Source organism: Petaurus breviceps, unplaced genomic scaffold (assembly GCF_028583685.1).
Source record: "Petaurus breviceps papuanus isolate PSGF00001 unplaced genomic scaffold, PetGlider_PUasm1.0 138, whole genome shotgun sequence".
Classification (NCBI taxonomy): Eukaryota; Metazoa; Chordata; class Mammalia; order Diprotodontia; family Petauridae; genus Petaurus; species Petaurus breviceps.
The window spans coordinates 28,473,303-28,493,067 of NW_027185694.1; the positions used below are offsets into that span (position 1 = coordinate 28,473,303).

The 19,765-nt window shown below is 40.9% G+C and overlaps 2 protein-coding genes across 8 annotated transcripts in view; one reads left to right on the top strand and one right to left on the bottom strand.

Moving 5' to 3' along the window:
- NUBP2 (NUBP iron-sulfur cluster assembly factor 2, cytosolic) overlaps positions 1 to 5,010 on the top strand; it is a 36,703-nt gene extending 31,693 nt beyond the window's left edge. Inside the window, exon 5 of the mRNA XM_069062639.1 lies at positions 4,786 to 5,010. Coding sequence (XP_068918740.1) covers positions 4,786 to 4,995 — 210 coding nt within the window. The 3' untranslated portion in view covers positions 4,996 to 5,010. The remainder of the gene's footprint in view (positions 1 to 4,785) is intronic.
- HAGH (hydroxyacylglutathione hydrolase) overlaps positions 996 to 19,765 on the bottom strand; it is a 36,373-nt gene continuing 17,603 nt past the window's right edge. For all 7 annotated transcript variants that reach the window (XM_069062593.1, XM_069062599.1, XM_069062624.1 and 4 more), the window contains exons 2-9: positions 18,030 to 18,205; positions 17,511 to 17,575; positions 12,818 to 12,935; positions 11,755 to 11,863; positions 8,977 to 9,080; positions 8,257 to 8,358; positions 5,740 to 5,819; positions 996 to 4,601 (exon numbers count right to left, since the gene is read on the bottom strand). In XM_069062593.1, the coding sequence (XP_068918694.1) occupies positions 4,502 to 4,601; positions 5,740 to 5,819; positions 8,257 to 8,358; positions 8,977 to 9,080; positions 11,755 to 11,863; positions 12,818 to 12,935; positions 17,511 to 17,575; positions 18,030 to 18,134 (783 nt within the window). In that variant the 5' untranslated portion in view covers positions 18,135 to 18,205 and the 3' untranslated portion in view covers positions 996 to 4,501. The remainder of the gene's footprint in view (positions 4,602 to 5,739; positions 5,820 to 8,256; positions 8,359 to 8,976; positions 9,081 to 11,754; positions 11,864 to 12,817; positions 12,936 to 17,510; positions 17,576 to 18,029; positions 18,206 to 19,765) is intronic.

The window sequence follows — 19,765 nt, forward strand, 5'->3', positions numbered from 1 at the left end:
TCGAGTTCAGAGGTTTCAGGGCATTATCCATATCCCTGAATGTCTGTTGCCTACAGGTAAGTAATATCTACATTAGAGGGGGATATCAGAAGTAGCCTAGTCCCCACAGGCATCCTCAGCCTAGTAACCTGGAGTGTTCTGACCTTGTAAAACCCAAATAGCCAGTTTGACTGAAGCCTAAGAATGCCAAAGGACAGGCCAGAGAGAGCTCCTCAAGGAGCAGAGCCTCCAAGAGTCCAGAGTTCTTTAGACCCTGATTTAGGGCCCCAACACGTGGGGACCTAAGCCATGAATATATCAGGACTATCCAACAAGCCATACTCTTGAACTATCAACAGTATTTCAACTGTGGATGACAAATCATACTAGAGTTCTTGGATGCTTTTTTTTTTCAGATGACAAAAAAATCTACTGATAACTTCTTATTCTGGGGTGGAAATATTATGTACATTTTAGATAAAGAGAAACTGAGTTCTCACAAACTTTAGTAGCTTTCCTGTAGTGATGCTGTTATCCAGGGTCAGAACTAGAGGGTTTAAAGGTTAGCAATCCCAGACCTTAAATTCTTGAGCCTGTCAGTGTCATGGAAGTATTGCATGGGATAATCCCTGAGGTTTCCCCCAATTCTGGTAATCTGTAATGCTGAATGAGGCACGTAGGAGGCTTTCTTCCTTAAATAGAAAAGAGCTTCAGGAAGCTCAATAAATTCAGGGTATCATGCATTGTCCATATGTCTGTTGGCGAAAGGCATGTAATTTCTGTGCTAGAGGAAGATGTAGAGAGATAGCACAGTTCCTACAGGGGCTTTCAGTTTAGCAAGCAGGAGTGTAACTAACTGGCCAAATAAAGGAGCAAGGACTAATTTGGGGGGGGTCACGGGAACCATCTAGGCTGAATAGAAGGCCCTTTTTCTCAGATTTCCACAAGGAGAGAAGGGGTCAGTTTGGAATCAAATGATAAACATTTCCAATTCTAGACAGCAAGTCAACAGATCCTTCTGTTTTCAACAGTGAAGGGTTTATTAGCGAAACCATTACACACTATGACTACCCAACACATCATAGAAAATAAAATTAATTCAGAAACAAGAATACTCCACAGTGCTTCTCTTTGAGGAGCTCAAAGTGCAGAACAGACACAGGTTCCATCTTCCCCTCCAATAGGGAGCAGCAGGAATTCTCCCTTCCCACAGGAGAATGGATACACACTCCTCATAGGCTCACTGATTCACAGCTGCCACTGGGCTCACACATCAGCTTCATCACCTTGCATAGCATGAAAGGGGCAAGCCAATGGCTGCATATTTTAATAAAATTAAACCTAAACTTAAAAAACATTCAAACCCTGCCCCCATTCAAATGCAGAAATTAAACTTTGTAACTAGAAACTTGGTGTGCGAGCTGGAGAGAGAGCTGCTAGAGTTCCAGAGACCCCTTCTCCTTGCCAGTCAGTTGGTGGGCAGTTACAGAATGGGGACCACCTCATCCCCCTACCTCAGTACCCCCAGAAAAGCCCAATGTGAAGTGACCCAACTTCTCAGGCTTCTTTGCCTATTTTCTGATTAGGACGTAAGCAACCCTGTGGGTTAATCTCCATTTGGGGAATGTCAGAGACTATTTGTTCAGGGTCTAGTGGCATTTTGTCAGTGCTCAGCAGGTGTTAATGTTAAACCCCAACTTCTACTGAATGGTAATAGTAGCCACAGCTGAGATTAGCAGAGGACAGAAAATGCCCTGCTGTAGAATGGGTGGGCAGCAAGTTATAATTAATCATGTTTCTATTTTATCTTGGGCACTAAAGCCCATCAGAAGGTAGGACTATGGAAAGGATTCACATGGGGTAGGATTTTCTCAAAGCTGTGTGACATTCAAGGACCCTCCCATGGGAGTATGGTAAGTGAGAAAAGGGAAAAAGGTCACTTTATCTGAAAATTACAACTTAGCAATTATAACTTTCCACTGTGGCTGTAGATGCCCACTTGAGACCTGACTTCTTCTCTGAGAACCTTCTATAGCTTTAGAGCATAGTCTTCCTCACTTTCCTCTTCCTCCTCACTTCTGCAAAGGGAGCTAAGCAAGCCACTTGGACCCGCTCTGGTTAGTCATCACCAATCTAGGAGCCAAATTTTAATGAAGGATGATGAGACAAAAAGGGACTGAACATAAACAGGCTCATCTCCTCACTCATAGGCAAGGCAAAAAGAAAAAACAGTCTGATCAAGCCAACCTAATTCTCCTGGGACCCCAGTCACTTTTTCATTGAAAACAAACCAAAAACACAACCCACTAACCACCAAACAAAAAAAAAAGGCCACCCAAAACAGCTGCTTTTTTTTTTTTTTTAAATTTTTAAGCAATCGGGGTTAAGTAACTTGCTCAAGGTTACACGGCCAGTTATTTCTGGGTGTGGTGCTGAGTGTCAGAGCCTGGGATTCGATCTCCAGGTCTTCTCAACACTGGAGCCGGTGCTCTTACTTGCTGTGCTACCTGGCCGCCCCCAAAACAGCTACTTTTAAGTGTCCACTAATTTGGTTTCTTTGTTACTGGAAAGCTCACTCAGCAATAGTGCAGGCTAAAGGGCAGCCTCCCAGGACTCAACCTTTCTGAGTGAAAATGCAGGGTGTGGATATAAAGAAATAAGACAAATTTCCATGATAACTCGTGGAAATTACTCTCCTTACTTTATAATCATGCTGTGTTTGAAGGCTGTGCCCCTTTCCCTCCCACTTAGAAACATAGAAAAAAAATGTAAGTATTAATGAAATCCCTGCCAGCACTGAGCTCAAAACCTGCTCTCTGAATTAACGTGCCCCAAAGGAAGCACCAATATACTACTAATACCTTGGGGCAAATATTATTAAAAGAGACATTGGAACTTTAGGGGCCGGATGCAATTAGCAAAGTGGGAGAAGGTGTACTCTCTGAGCATCCATTGCATATGGCGGCTACTTCTCTACAGGAAAGAAATTTCAAGTTCCCTTTGATTAAACCTTCCCAGGCAAACCTGTGAACATGTTTTTGACCACATGTGACAACAAGATGAATGACTATAGCTGGAAAAACACCATGAAATACTGCTGGTTTGACAATTAGAAGAGACGGTTATGGAGACCAGTTTTAGCCATGACAGTAGCTATGAAGGAGCAAGCATGAGTTACATGGGCTGAATAAGGATGGACTTTCTTTTCCCGAGCATTCCTTGCCATTCTGCCAATGAACCCTTTTCCATCTTCCCAGACATACTTCTGTCCAATAGTGGGACAGTCATGGCATAATCTTTGTCACATGCTCTCCAGAATGGTTTCTATTACCACTCATAGTAGACACTGGCCTAATATATCAGAGGAACTCTAGGTTGCTATGGGACTTCAGTCTGTCCCATAGCAAGAGGTGAGGCCACTTAATGTTTAATAATGATAACACAATCTTAGACAGGCAGAAGACACTCATCAGCATCTGCCTAGAGACAAGATGCTCCTTCTTAAACAGGCAATTCACGCCAAGTCAACAAACAGAGCAAACAGCAAAGCAGATGTCTAGGTTACTTGGCCTTGGTGGAGTTAAGAGTCTTTTAATATCTGAAAATTGAATTTTTATATACAGCAATGTTACGTGTTTAAGGATGTTTTCAAGCTTTTGAATCTTTAAATCTCTGAAACCAAGGTATCTCTCTTGAAAGTTCTTTTTCACCCCCTCTAAGTCCTATTCAGGTTGGGATAGGATGCCAACCTTACAGAGGATATGACCTCAACAATTTTATGTTACTAAAATGAGCAATGGAAAATCATGGCACAAAATTCTGCAAAACATTAACTCCAACACTAGCCTCTGGTCTTAGAAGTTATCTTGAGGATAGAGAGGAGTTTAAGTGAAGAACTGGGAAAGGAGAACCCATTTTAAATGCTGGGTCAACTTGAAGCAACAAGAAAGACTTCTTTTGTAGAGAAGCAATGAAGGAAAAGGGTCCAAATTGTAATACTGACCAGACCTTCTTCTCCCTCCCTTTGGAACCAGGCCCAAGTGTCTCCCTGGGGTTTGGCTGGACTTGTTCAGAACAAATATGAACTTAAGAGATGAAAAGAGCTCAAAAAGCTAGCTGGGCTGCAGACAAAGCCTGGAACCTCTTGTTAGGATCAGTTTCCAGGGTAAGGGTATTTCACAAAAGCAGAGGATTGACCACATTATAGTATCTCCTCTCCCCTTAAGTCCTTAAGGAAAGCATGCTTGCAGAATCACAACTGATCATTTACAGAATCTGAAAGCAAAAATTATATGAATAAATATTCTTTAAATTTTTTTATCTTATAAATATGCCACAGAATGTTTGGCAAAAGAAACAAAGGGCTTTTAAAGACAATTTTAAAATAAAACACAAACCACAAACAAGAATGATTCTCCCACAATAAAAGAGAAATTAATTACCTAAAACGTCAGAACACCCAAATTACTGTAAAAGGGACTAGCAGGAGAAATTTGCATTGTGATAATTCCCTCGGGGACCTTCAGTCTTTGGGCACCTTGAAATTATCCTTCTCCTTTCGGATGGCCCTCATGGTTGTCACAGGGTCAGTCTCTCCAGCATGCTGTTGTACTGTCTTCTCCCTGCCAGGACCAAAGCCAAAGAGACAAAGTTGCAGTATATGGACACGAGGTACACTGGCTTACTATGTTCGGTACTGCCCCCACCCCAAACCCAAAGGGGCCAGAAAGCAGCCAGACATGCCAAGGAGGAGGAGTGGGCTTGCACAAGCTCTCTCCTCTTAGAGCCCTCTCTCTCTCCAACCAGGCTGACAAAGGAGGTGCAGATGAAGAAAAACATCCCACTCGGAATCTGCTGATATTCCTGAAGATGAAATCATGCTATTCAGTGGTCAGTTTTGCTTTTCTTTATTGCAAAGTAGAGGAAAGTGAGCTGGATAAGCAGGGCCAACTCAATTGTGGTCAGCCTAGTAACCTTGCCAGTTCTTATATCAGTGTTCCAAACACAAGTAAATGAAGATACTATTTCAGTAGCATATTTTTAGACTACATTTCAAACACCTGAAAGCTGATTTTTTTATGCTTCCATGATGTGGGTCTGAGGTTGAGAGTTTTCATCATTCATTTTTTTTTCATAAGCAATGTTACAAGAACCTAGAGCACAATGTATTCCTGTCATCACCTTTAATTCCCAGGCTTTCGAGTTGCTGGTGGCCTCTATCCTATCCAACAGATTTGTTAAATGTGGGAGAAAGGGTGGGAAATGAGCCCTGGGTCTGATGACTTCTCAAACACTGAATGTGATTAAAGGCCCCAAGGCCCAGGTGTTTGGGGAAGAGAGGTGGGAAAAGAGAGGGTGTGTGTGTGTGTGTATCTCTGTGTGTGTGTGTCTCTGTGTGTATGTCCGTGTGTGTGTCTGTGTGTGTCTTTGTGTATGTCTGTATGCGTGTGCACGTGCATGTCTGTGTCTGTGTCTCTGTGTGTGTCTCTCTTGCCTCCTTTTGTATCCTTTTCGATTAGCATCTTAATATTTAATGACTGACTTGTGGAGGGAGATGGTTGGGGGAGCTGTCACCTGGGGAGGAGGGGATGGAACCTAGGACTGGAGTGAGGAGGGGAGGGTTCACTAGTGCAAACCCCAGCTTCCTTGGGGTGGTGGGGGTCGTGCTGGGGTAACAGGTTACTACAAAATCCAGAAGGGCTCTACAAGTTCACCAAGGCACCGAGACACATACAGAAAAGTACCTGTACTCACACATACCTCACTCTCATGAATGGGTTGTATGTAAACTCCTCAGCAATAGTAGATGGTACAGCAGGTTCTCCGATGCCACATTTTGTCTTCAAAAGAATTTTGTGTTTCAGATATTTCAAAAGAAATATTTCACAATTGGTACTTAAAAAAAAAGACTGAACTTAAAATACTTTGTGGCTGAACTTAAACATAATATAACTAGAGGAGGACAATGGATTTAGAAATTTGCATTGCAAAAGTTTATGGGGGTAGCTAGGTGGTGCGGTGAATAGAGCACTGGCCCTGGAGTAGGGAGGACCTGATTTCAAATCCGGCCTCAGACACTTCACATTTACTAACCGTGTGGCCTTGGGCAAGTCAATTAACCCCAATTGCCCTGCCTTCCTCCTTCCAAAAAGCAAAAAAAAAAAAAAGTTTATGAAGGATTTCACAGACTTAATTCCAAGAGAAGTTTCCTCCTCTTTTACTAAGAGTTTCATTAAAAGAGGGATCCTGCATTCTTTTTTTTTTTAATTTTTTTTTAAAGCAATCGGGGTTAAGTAACTTGCTCAAGTTTACACGGCCAGTTATTTCTGGGTCATCCCGACACTGGAGCCAGTGCTCTTACTCGCTGAGCCACCTGGCTGCCCCTTGGGATCCTGCATTCTTAAAGCTCCCTTATGGGCACTGGAGAATAAGTACCACATCTGGAATGAGAAGCTCTTTATCCCAAGGCCCATATTCTGCCCCTTGTGACCTGTGATGCCAGACAAATCACTCCTTTTTCTACACCTCAGTTAGGACTCTCATCTAATAAAGGAAGGGGCTGGACTGGATGATCTTCATGGTCTCTTCTAGCTCCAAGTCTAGGATCCTCTTGGTCCCCAGGCTGCCAGCTGACTCCTTTCTCCTTCCTCTTACTTCCCATTACTTTAATGCTAGCTATTACCTGGAGAGTATGATAGGACCTGCTATAATGAAGAACTTTCTTTTTTAAAATTATTTTTTTGCTTTTTGGAAGGCAGTTGGGGTTAAGTGACTTGCCCAAGGTCACACGGCTAGTTTTTGTGTTAAGTGTCTGAGGCCGGATATGAACTCAGGTCCTCCTGACTCCAGGACCAGTGCTCTATTCACTGTGCCACCTAGCCACCCCAAGAACTTTGTAAGAACTCTTCAGCAATAGCACAAGCCACTGGGGGAGTTCCACATCCCCTACATGTGGGAGCCAATACTATATGACATCATCTAGTCTGCTTTGTATCCATCATGCTTTAAAATTCACAAAGTGGATACCTGAAAACAATCCCTTGCATCTGTAACTTGCCTATGGTAATTATGGATTTGAGATGAAATTCAAACCCACATCTCCTTGACATTACATCCAGGACTCTTTCCTCTGTCCTATCAGGGACACTGTAAGAAGATACCAAGCTGGGGTGGGAGGTTGGATGGGACGACCTCAAAGATCTATTCCAACCACTCAATTCTGTGCTTTGACCATGTCACTGCATGATATATCTGATGCTTTTAGTGCTTGGGAAAGCCTCAGTTTATATAAGGGACTGCCTGAACAGTCAGTGCAGACTGAATATGAAATTGAGAAGGATCCTCAGGAAATGTCATTCTGAAATGTTCAGAGGGCACAAGCTCACCTCCCCTGTCTCTTACTAGGTCTTAGCATCTCAATCCATCACCACTAATGAATCTGTCTCTGCCCTCATTCCCTGGTCACAAGTCATCATTTGTCTTCATATTTAACCATAAAGTAAGCAAAGAAAAGTGATCAAACTAAACAATTTGACTGATCGTTATTGTCAGAAGTCTGAAAAGGAATAAAAATGAAAATGAATGGGTTTTTAGGACCATCTATGAACCAAATCCAAATAGAGAGAGTTTCAGAATGACTGAGAAGAACATAGACTTCTGTTGGGTAACAATCTAAGGCATTTCCCCACAGCTCACAATGACATTCACACAACTGGCAAATATTCTAAGAAACCAGAAAGATTTCATGGAACCTCCTTAATCCTGTAGGAAGGTCTCAATAATTGTGTATTTCCGTAGTGGAGAGAATTTTTTTGGAACTCTAAGAACTTCTTTAAAACACTTGCTTTTGGGAGAAGGTTTGCATAGAAATTAGACTTTATGGCAATAAACCTCCACTCCTCTATGTGTTGGTTCCTTCTATTAAAATGTAAATTCCTTGATAGTAAGGACTGTCTTCACTTTTGTACTTTTGTCCCTAAGACTGAGCACAGGGTCTGGGGCATTAGCATATAAAATAATATAATATTCCAAAGGTACATAATAAATGCTTGTTGTTTGACACAATCCAGGATACCAGATGATGGAGCTCTAGTTACTGAATACGACACACCCAAAAATCAAGTATATTTGAAAGTAACAGCCCTTATGGGAATACATATAAGCCCTAGGCCAGGGCCATTCCCCTATTCAAATTGTCCTCCTTGTACAATAACTTAACAGTTTCAAGATGAGAGAACATTAAAGCTCCTATTCCTCTCCTAAACCCATCTTACTCACCTTAGCCCAGGCCAATTTTTCTTGAATAGCAACATTGTTTGGTTCAACGTGACGTGCAAACTTGAGGTTATTGATGGTGTACTCATGACCACAGTATACTCTCTGGAGAAAGAACAAAGTATTCCATCTCTAAGAACAGGACTTGTGCAAAGGAAGGGATTAATGGCTCTTTCCAGGCTCTCCTAAATGAAAACATTCAAAGTTCTCCACTAATTCACTCTTTCCCCTATGTAAGGTGATATCTGGCCTGACTTTATCTCTAGGCCTTACAGGAATACAACAGTGACTGGCTGGTAGGTTGATGAGTAATGGAAAATACTTCTCAAGTCTTTGAGGGACTACAGGGCTCATGGTTTTAGTTTGGCAAAGACTAGAGATGAGTAAAAGCCGGTCAAGAAAGGCTTACAGGTGGTTGTGTCCCTCTGCCTCTCACTGGGGTGGCCACATGACGCATAGCATACATATGCCAGGGAACAAAGTGGTTCCAGAAGAAAACAAAAAGAATAGGATAGAATCTAAAAGAAGACAACTAAGGCAGAGCACTGAGGAAAGGGACATTCTTCCGAGAGTTTGCGAAGGGATGATGCTGTTCCTCCTCATTTGATGGGTTCCTCCATTCTCAGGTTTCCCCTGAGTCTACAGGCAACCATTCCAACTGGCATTAAAGTATCCTTGCCCTTAGCACAAGTAACATAATTAGGAAAAGAAAGTATAACATACTGTTTCTGGGGGAAGACGGCCCAAAATTTCAAGCAGGGCTTTGTACATTTCATCTGCTGTTCCTTCATAAAACTTCCCACAGCCAGCTACAAATAAGGTATCACCTGGAAGAAGAAATCTTGTTCAGTGAGACCAAAGTAAAGCCTAAGACACACGAATGACCACTAAGTCAGGTCAGCAGCTGGGACCCTCGGGGCTCTGGCATTATTTGTTTTTATTGTTTATCTTCAAGTTTTTAAAATTAAAGTTTTAGTGACACTTTTTGTTTTTATTCCAAAGTCATTTCTGTATATGTTGCCCCCCTCTCTCCACCTTGGTAGGACCTATGATTTCATTGGTATAGGAAACTCCCACATGAAGACCTTGGTTGGCACCTTCTCTGAAACTTCTCATCTCAAAGAGTTGCCTAGAACACTGAGATATTAGGTGATTTCCCAGGTCATCTAGCCAGTTATGTATGTCTCAGATCTGGGGACTTGAACCCAGGTTATTCTAGCTCCGAGGCCGGCTCTCATTTGTTACATAACGCTGCTTCTCACCCTTATAACAAACAACAATAACTATGTAGAACTATGTGACACAGTGACAGTGTGGAGAGCCCTCGATTTCCAAGGAACGGAAGGAGGCTCATTTGCTCATCTCTCCTCTCAGCCAAGCTTGGTCATTATAATTACACATTGCTTACAATTAATTCTGGGCAAATGTAAAGTATAAATACCAGAGCTGTCTTCCAACACGTGAAAGCGACATGAGCAGATTTCTCTTTTTAGAGAATGAGTTGCTTTCCTTGTAGTGGGCATAAAGCACAGAAAATCTGCCAGTCCTTGCTTCAGAGGGCGTGAATGTACATGGTGGTTAGTGTGCATAAGGTACATAAGGGTTAGTGACTAAGTGAAGCTTCTAAACTCATGGCCTTGGCTTCACGAACACCTTCCTTTAACCTAACCAAGGAGATCAGGTCAAAAGAGGCATCCAGGTCAGATGTCTAAATTTCAGGACACATGGTCCTATCACAGGAAAATTTGGTCCTTTCCATAAAGTCAGTATTTAGGAGTAGGTATGACTTTTTCTCATTCATAGAAAGTCAGAGACATTATTGAGATAATAACACAATTTCTGTTCCTAAAGGAGAAGTTGAGGTCACAAAAGCTTTAATGCCTATGGACCCTCCATGGCTACCATTTTGATTGGGAAGAACCACACTAATTGGGAAGCCAATATCATAATCAAAGAAGACATCCCAGAATTGGTTCCTCCCACCATCATTTGATTCTGCAGCTCCATGTGAAAAGTCTTTGGCCACAACCTCCTCCTGAGGGAGAAAAAGACAAAACACAAGGCACTGGGGATAGTTTTAAAGTGTTTGTGTTTCCTTGAGCGACTTTAGTACTTTTCTCTTCCTCCAAATCTACTTGTCTGATATAGCAGAAGATACAGATGAGTCCCCAGGAATAGCAGAATTGTCATCAAGAAGGCAAACCGGAGGAGGCTGCAGACCTCAGAGAGATTCATGTTATTAATGATACCCCACTGCCAATAATCCAGACTAGGCCTGGCTCTAGGACAGCCCTTTGTTTCCTAGCCACTACCTTTTCTTTTGGTTTGCTGAATTCGGGAGCAACACAACTAGCAATTTATACACTGTTCAGGGTGGTTCCATGTGTCTACCATCTTCAGAAACCAAATTTATTCTGAACACGTACTAGCTGTGTGACCCTGGGCAAGTCACTTGACCGCTGTCCATCTCATTTTCCTCAATTATCAAATGGGATGATAACAGCACCTCCCTCATAGGATTGTTGTGAGGATTAAATAAGATGATATTTGTAAAGTGCTTAGCCCAGGGTCTGGCACACAGCAGGTGCTATGTAAATGCTTATTCCCTTCCCTGCTATATCACTCAGTGAAAAAAGCTAATCAAACCACGGAACTCACTGTAGGACTGTCTCTTAAACAGCCTAACTCCTTTCTTTTATGTTGTCTCATTAGTCTCTGATCATAATCCAAAACATCAAAACCAAATGAACCTCAGCTTTTGCTCCACAGGAACATACTCACTAATCACATAAAAATGTTTTCTTTTCTTGGTCTTCTGACCCTAAGCAAAGCCATTCTCTCCAAACACTGGCGAGCCATGTGGGTCCTATTGACCCTGGTGGCAGCCTGATAAGGTTCAGATGTTCTCTCACCTGAAAGACAATGCTATACTGAAAAGTCCTGAGTTTGGAGCTTAAGTTCTGGATGAGAATCTTAGATCTTAGGATGCTCTTATGACTTCTATTAGGGGAAAAAAATAGACAGGCACAATCCCAGAGAACATCCTGCTATTCTCTAAGATGTGGCCTGTTTCCCTTTTCCAGTTTTCCCCAGGGAAAGTTGCTAAACACTGGCAGAAGTAAAGAAATTATAGAAATGCCTTTTCTAAAAACTGGGCATTTCTCTTTGCCTAGTGCCTCCACTGATCTGTAGGTCATTTTCAATTTCATGAGACTGACAGACTAAGCCATTCTTACTATGAGGGGCATTACTTTCTGGCCTTGTAGGACCTAGGTAGGAAAAATAGTCTGGGTTTTTTTTTTTAATTTGCTTGTTTTGTTTTTGATAACTGACAAGAACATTAGGCATCTCCCGAGCAGCTAGAGGTCTTCAATTGTGTGCATATGCCAATGAGATACATGCCTGGAGAGCAGCAGCAGGTATGCACAGAGGCATGCACGTGCACACACACACACACACACACACACACACACACACACACACACACACTATTGTACTTACCTGTAAAAACAGCAGGTGGCTCGGAACTATTGGGCTTACTCACAAAATAACAGATGTGTCCAGAAGTGTGACATGGTGTCGACAGGCATTTGACAGTGAGAGATCCCACCTTGAATAAAATAAGCAAAAGTGGGCTCCCAAAATAAGTTCAAGAAATATGAAGACAAAGCGTAAACCCTCACATAAGTCTCTCTTGGTGTACACAGGTCTCTTCTCAGATACTTTGCCCCCCAAAAAGGTGCTCATATAACCAGCGAGAGGAAGGAGAAATGTGCTTGGACAGGGGTTGCCAACCTTAAGTTGTTTATCTTACATGTTACCCAGACTCCTGTTTTTCAAGTAACCATAGCGATTAATCTTAAACTTTGCTCTTAGGACAGCAGACCCTGTTCTGTCACACAGATAGCAGCTTGCTCTTTCAAACAAAGGTACCAATTCTGTTCCTTTATTGCTAAATCATGTCTAGGCTGAACCAGTCATCCAGAGATGATGGGTGTGATTATCCAGAGACAATGGGCTTGATCTCCACTCCCAGATCCATGACCTTCGAACTCTAGCCAACTTAAGTCTGAAACAAACTAAACGTAACCCAACTGATCTCAGACACCTCTGATCAAGAAAAAGAAAATTTCAGTCCCAGGGACAGGAATGAAAAGTTTAGTCATATATATATGACCAGTTTTAGGCAGATATAACTTAAAACAGTCCAGGTACAACTACTACAGTTGTTAACCTATTCTAGGAAAGAGAAGGCAGTTAATTCCAAAGTCCTTAGTTGCAGACTTCAGCATGGGAGCCCTCTAATAACCTGCCAAGAACAAACAGCCATTTTCAAATACACAGAAAGGCACTTTACTGTCGTGTGTTTCCCTCTTCCCAGGGAAAATTTATCTTGGTGGGACAAGTATAAGAGAAACCAGTGACTTGTTGTGCCAGGTCTGTGTCTTGGGCATTTTACGTGGGCTGCTTCTGGTCAGTCAATTTTCCTCACAAAGTAACTATACACTGACCTACACTCAAAGTAAAACCACACTTTAAACCCTTTCCATTTGTTTCTTTTTACCTGTATTGTAGTAAGGTGTGACACTTTATGAGTGAGAGCCCCAACTCGATCGTCTCCCCCATAGACTTTCAACCCTCGTTCCATCTTTACGAGCTTTTCATTGCCTCCAGCATGGTCCCTAGAAGGTAAAAACAGGAGACCCATAGCCATCTTCTACTTAAAAAGAGAATACTGCTTGCTTTTTAAATCTTATTTAAATCTTGTTTGCATTTAACCCAATGATCACTTTGTCTTAGAAAACAGAGTGAGTGAACATGCATTCCAAATGCAGAAAACAATGTTTCTTATACTTTTGTTCCTCAGCACAAATGGAAAAATATTTCCTTGGCACTACCAATATCAAGGTGATGCCCAACGTCTAGTAGGCCCTTATGGTCCGAAGCATGTCCCATAGCTTCAGGTGTACCTTCTGAGCAGGTGAACAAAGTTGCTGAAAAATCTGTGTAATTCTCTAGTGCCTTTTAACAAAGGATCATCAAAAGTTTTACAAAGAGGGATTTAGTCTGGGCTCCATTTCAGAAAAGTAGAAAGCAGCAAAAGAGGTTTTAGGTACCTGCTTGGGGTTTGGTAATGAATCTGAAACAATATGGAATAGAAGTAAGACAGTGTGATTCTAAGTCCTACGCCAGCCACTCCTGGGACAATCTCTGGTATGAGGACATCTAAAAAATGGGTCTTCATGATGAATTCTAAACTTTCAAATCATGGGGAAAACCTCTTCTCTTGATCCTGGAAGTCTACACTTTAACTTCTTCCTATTATCTCATTTGCAGGGGTACACTAGACAGCACCTTTCTTAAAAAAAACAACCTTAGAGAAAACTGTAGCACAGAGGCCTAGAGGTGATGCTTCTCTCTCCCTATATTCAGTAGGGCACAGCTAGAAAACAAAAGAGACCTCACTGTGAATTAGTTCAATGCAGTGTGTACTTGGGAAAGAAAAGCTCACTTCCAAGAAATGTGGCTGAGAATTACAACGAAGGAAGATCTGGGAGGTCACAGTAATTACTTAAAATACTGATCTGATCCTGGCATATGTGACATACAAAAGTAACTAGGCTAGTTTATAGCTAAATTTGGAATTGGTCAGCTGCTAACTGGGTCCAGTTTTGTGAAAAGGATTCCAAGAACACCAGAAAGCACTTATGGGTTAGAAAATAGGGCCTATGAATTAAGGGTAATTTAATACGGAATAGGGAAGGCCAGAGAAAGGGGTAATTATCTTCAAGAATATAAAAGACTACTAAAAGGAGAACAGTGACATAAAGGGAACATCAGAGAAAAAGGACTGAAATCACAGCAAGAAAGCCTTACATTTGACGGAAGAAAAATCTCTTTTAATAGTGGAAGCTGTTAAATGCTGGTACTGGTAAAGAAATGATACAATTTATTTCTTATAGGAGGTAGCTCTCTGCCCAGATCCTTCCCCCTCCTCCTTCCTTGCTTTTCAGCTCCCTTCGTATGTGTTATCTCTCCCTCAGACTGTAACCACTTTGAAGGGAGGGCTCTGTTGTTGTTCCCTTGTATATGTATCTACAACATTTAATACAGGAGCCTGCACTCAGTAAGTTTAAGAAATGCTTGTTCCCTCCCTCCTTGGCTTTCCTAAAAAAATATTTATGAGCATTTGTTTTAGGTAGTATAGGGGATTAAGAGCAAGGGATTGGCCTAGATGGTTTCAAGTTTATGGTTCAGTTACAGGTTTGTTTAAATAAATCATTATGCTTATCATTTTACAAATATTAGCCAATCCTTATCATATTCCCATGAAGTAGGGATTGAAGTTCTTAACTTTAATGAAAAGAAAAAGGAGCCAAATGAGTGAAGTTTCTAGTACAAGGACAACGGAATCCAATTGAGGCCATGTTACAGCAGTCTGATCTTGCAGTGAGAAGGTTCAAGGACATTTTTTTAAAGGGACAAGAAGATAGTTGTTCTACGGTAGATAACTGGAAAAGAAAACCTAAGAAATGTGTTCCAAAGTTGGCAATCTCCTAGCAAATCAAAGAAATACTCTGTTCTAACCAAAGAAATAAACCTTTTTTCTTAGTTTTAATTTTAAGCACCCCTAAAGTTTTTACAAGATCACAGAAAAAGAGCTTTGGCAAACAACTTCCACAAAAATTCAGTTATGCTTAGGTCTGTTCACTTTTGCTAATCAAAAGAATGTTTCCAAACATTGCTCAGTCATTTGACATTCCGTTTTTTTTTTTTTTAATGCTTAAAAAAGTTTAACTAATTTCTTTATGGAATTTAAGGCAAATTCCATTACATAAACTAACAATGATCTGAGAAGAGCCTATCAAAGACTTCCTTCACAGAAAAAGAAGCATTTTCTCCAGATCTGTGGTCTCAGTTCAGACCTGCTTTGCTGCTGAGCCTGCCCTCCCCCTCCCTCTGCATTAGGCAATGATTCTCCTAAGACACACCAGTAGAAGCTTTCCATGCTCATGTCAGGCTCATCACCACATACTGTTATATAAGGAATCCAATTAAGCAGGACTGAAAAGTTGGGACATTAGAGACCTCATGCAGGAGCACATGTCAGGGGACAGATCAGAGAACTGCATTGGAAGTTAACAGGCCTATGGCTGAAACAGAGTATTCTCAAATTCTTATGACTTTAGGTAAGTCATTTTATCTTCTCATGTGTAAAGTGGAGATAATGCCAACTACTTGAGGGATATATAGTCAGTGAGAGCTACTTTACAGTGCTTTTATTCCGTCTGGCTGTAAACTCTCTCCTGAACTCAGTCCCCACATCACCTCTTTTACACCTTAACACAGCGAGCTCGATGTTCCATCAACATCTTAAAATCAATATGTCCAAAACAGAACTCATTATTTTTCCTCCTATGCTTAGCCCTCCTCCAGATTTCCCTATTTCTGCTTAGGGCATCATCCTTCCAGGCACCCTGGCTGGAAGGCAGGTTCAGAACCTCTGTCATCCCAGACTCCTTTACCCTTCATAGGCAATCAGTTACCAAATATTATCAATTCTACTTCCACAACACCTGTTACATCTATTGCCCTGTTTTCATTTGCAAAGTCACCACCTTATTCCAGACCTTAATTACCTTTCACCTGGACTATTGCAACAGCTTCCTAATTGAACTTCCGGCTCACAGTCCCTTCCCACTCAAATCTATCCTCTACACAATTACCAAGATCACCTTATAATGCAAAGATCTGACCATGGTACTATTTTGCTCAAAAATCCTCAATGGTTTCCTACTTCCTTTAGGATAAAATACAAACCCAGCTTGGCACATAAGGATTTTCACTATTTTGCTCAACATGCTTTCCCAGAATCCTTTCCTGTTCCTTCCCTTCACTTACTCTGGGTTCTAGCCAAACAGGTGGCAGTCCTGCACTCACCTCTCCATCCCCTTCTCGGGCCTTCCTCCAGGCCTGCAGTGGGCTCTCTTCTCACCTCTGCTGCTCAGAGCCCTCAGATCATATTCAGGCTAAGCTCAGGGGCAATATCCTCTCTGAAAATTTTCCTGATTCCTTCTCGTTCTTAGTGCTCTCAATCCCTCCCTCAGATCATCTTGTCTCTTTAGACTTTTCTATGTTTCCCCTCACTCAACAGAATGTTAGCTCTGGACACTGTCTCCTATCACTCTATCTTGAATACACCATGTGCTTAATAAATGCTTGCTGAATTGTATTGAAAGGTATATATTCAGAGACTATATTGCTTTGAGGCCTGCCTCAGGACCCTTCCAAGAACTTGTGTGCTCCCAGTTAAAAATATGCTCAAAATTCATAGGAATATCAAAAAGAACATGGACTGTGTTATAGCTCTTTACAAGTCTCACTATACTTCTGTCTACATAGGCAAAAAGAAAATTTGTATAGAAATGCTTTCTTAAAGATGACAAAAAATGAGAATAGCCATTGTTGGTGGGATTGCAGAAAACAGGCACACCGATGCATTGTTGATAGAGCTGTGAATTAATAAAAATTATTTTGGAAAGCAATTTGGGATTATATAAATAAAGTGGCCAAAATGTCCACACCCTTTGATCTAGTAGTGATTCTACTAGGCATATACCCCAAGGGTGTAATTGATAAAAAAAAAAGCCCTCATGTGCACCAAAATATTTCTAGCAGCACTATTTGTGGTAGAAAAGAATTGGAAACATCATCGATATCCATCAATTTGGGAACTGCTAAACAAATTGTGACAAATGAATATAATGGAATATTACTGTTCTGTAAGGAATGATAAATACAATGAACACAGAGAAGCAAATAAAGAATTAACATGAACTGATGCAGAGTGAAATGAACAGAACCCAGAAAACAATACAAGACAATAACTACAACATTGTAAATGAAAAGAACAACCACCATAAAATAATCGAAAATGAATGTTGCAAAATTACAGAGAACAAGCTTGGTCCCAAAGAGGAGATGTGAGAGGACAATTCCCCTCTCTCCTTTGCAGAGGTGGAAAGTCCATAGGTGTGGACACTACAGATTCTGTCAGATTTTTTCAATATATTGATCCAATTTACTTATATTTTTATTTCTTCCCCTCTTTTTCTTTTAAGAAAATGGCTTTGTTATATGGGACAGATCTCAAGGAAGGGAATAGGGGGAAGGATACAGGGGAAAATTTAGGTGATGTAGAAACAAGGGATAGCAATAAAAATTTATTTTAAAAAATAATTAGAAAGCTTGCTTACCAATGGTGATGGGTAGTAAGAACAGTGGTCAGTTTCACTCCATGTTTTTTTGCTGTTTCTATAACCTACAAGCAAACACAGGGAAAAACAGAGATCATAACTCCAGTTACTCTCTATCTCTAGACTTCATTGATGAACCACGAAGAGGAAGTACAAAACATCTTCTTCATCTTCTTCCTTGGTCTCTTATCCAGTTATAAAGTCTGACTTAATACTCTTTTTTTCACAAATTTTTTAAAGCCTTATAATGGTATTTAAGATTCATTCTCATTTATTTTAATCATATGCACAAAAAATACTGGTCATAAAGGTACTTTGATATCAACCACATGTGGGAATTGGAAAAATACTATTTAGTCACAAAGGAATAACAAAAGGGAGGTGTTGTGATTAAATTCTGCATTTACCTAGAGTTCCGCACCCAGTGAGGTTATACAATGAAGTTAAAAAGGACCAAAAGCTGAAGCTGTCTCTAGAAGAATTTCTGAGGAACTTCACACAAAGGACATTCTTGGTTACCTTCTGGGGTTGTACCGGATCCACAATAGCTGCTTCCTTGGTATCTTCATCAATGATCAGGTACATGTAGTTATCAGTCAGGGCTGGCAGTAACTCAATCTTCATGATGCCGTGTTCAGTTATCTGACACTTTCTGTAGTCGGTGTGTTGACAAACAGCTCCCAGAAGGGCTGAACCTTAAGATGTAAATAATACAAATGCAGGTCAATGGCAGAACTTTATTATGACTGAACTCAACAGAAGATCAAAGACAGATCCTTCAAGCCCCAAAGCCTCATAAATCTTAAAGAAGAAAGTAGGGAAGATGCTCCTTGGCCTAACACATTCAACTTCTACCTGTTTTTTTTTTTTTCTGAGGGTTTCTTTTGTAAAGAAGAGGAATCTTCATCTGACCTATATTTATTACCAAATCACTGAAGACTGGAAAAATAATCCATCTGAATGAGGATTAAATTAGATGAAAAACTGCCATTTAGTATCACTTATTAAGAATTAAAATGCAAAAAGAAATCCAGAGTATAAAAGGTAAAAACCCCACCAAATGTAGAGAACAAGTGAGACACAATTCAAAAAATGTTCCAAAGTGGTTACTGCTAACTCTAGAGAAAAGCAGAGGCTCAAAACCCAGAAAATATCTCCAAAGTCCATTTACGCCATTTGTTTAATCTCTCTCACCATACCATCAAAGTACTTAGTAGTTTAGATAAGGAGAGAAGGAATCCTCTAAACTATAATAAAGATTCTCAAAATTCTTTCCGGAACAAGTATTTTAAAGATGTAAAATATGTCAAGTCCCACTGATGTGTGGTCAGTCCTGGGGTTAAAGTTGGCTGGCAGGGGCAGCTAGGTGGCGCAGTGAATAGAGCACCGGCCCTGGAGTCAGGACGACCTGAGTTCAAATGCGACCTCAGACACTTAACACAAAAACTAGCTGTGTGACCTTGGGCAAGTCACTTAACCCCAATTGCCCTCCAAAAAGCAAAGATAGATAGATAGATAGATAGATAGATAGATAGATAGATAGATAGATAGATAGATAGATAGATAGATAGATAGATAAAGTTGGCTGGCAGGGCAGGTGCCTCATGGGGGAGCTTTCAGTTGGAATGATGGGTGGCAAGCACGAGAGTGACACCTGAGAGAGGAGCTACAAAATGGGGCCTCATCCATTTGAGGATCTTCACAGATCTTACTCCTTGGGAGCGCTATGTAAAAAGCATGCACTTCAATGATTCTTCATGCATGGCCAGGAAACAAAAAATTGGAGCTTTAATGATTAAACAACACACACCAACTCTGATCCTCCCTTTTCTTTGCCTCATGCTCAGCAAAATGCATAAATATTTTTAAAATTCTGAGCTCATCTAAAACAGTGCCCTATCTAAGCCTCAATACAAACCTTCTTCATGCCCTGTTCAATTTTTTAACTCTTTCTGAAGCCAGTGTGATGACAAATACTGACAAGACCACACTAGGCTGAATAACTAACTCAGTTAGACCTGGCAAGTGCTTTACTCCCTGGGAAGGAAGGGGCACAGTAAAAGATTAAATAGGCACTAACTAGGACTCCTTAGACGTAAACCATCTGCCTTAAAAGATCTCTAGGTTCTCTTCTCCATTTACTCACACTACACAAATAATTTGTTTCCCTTGACCTCTTCCTCCACCACTCCAAACCTCTGACCCCCAGTGGATTAGTTTGTATACTTCCCATTAGGACTAAGACTAATCTCTGA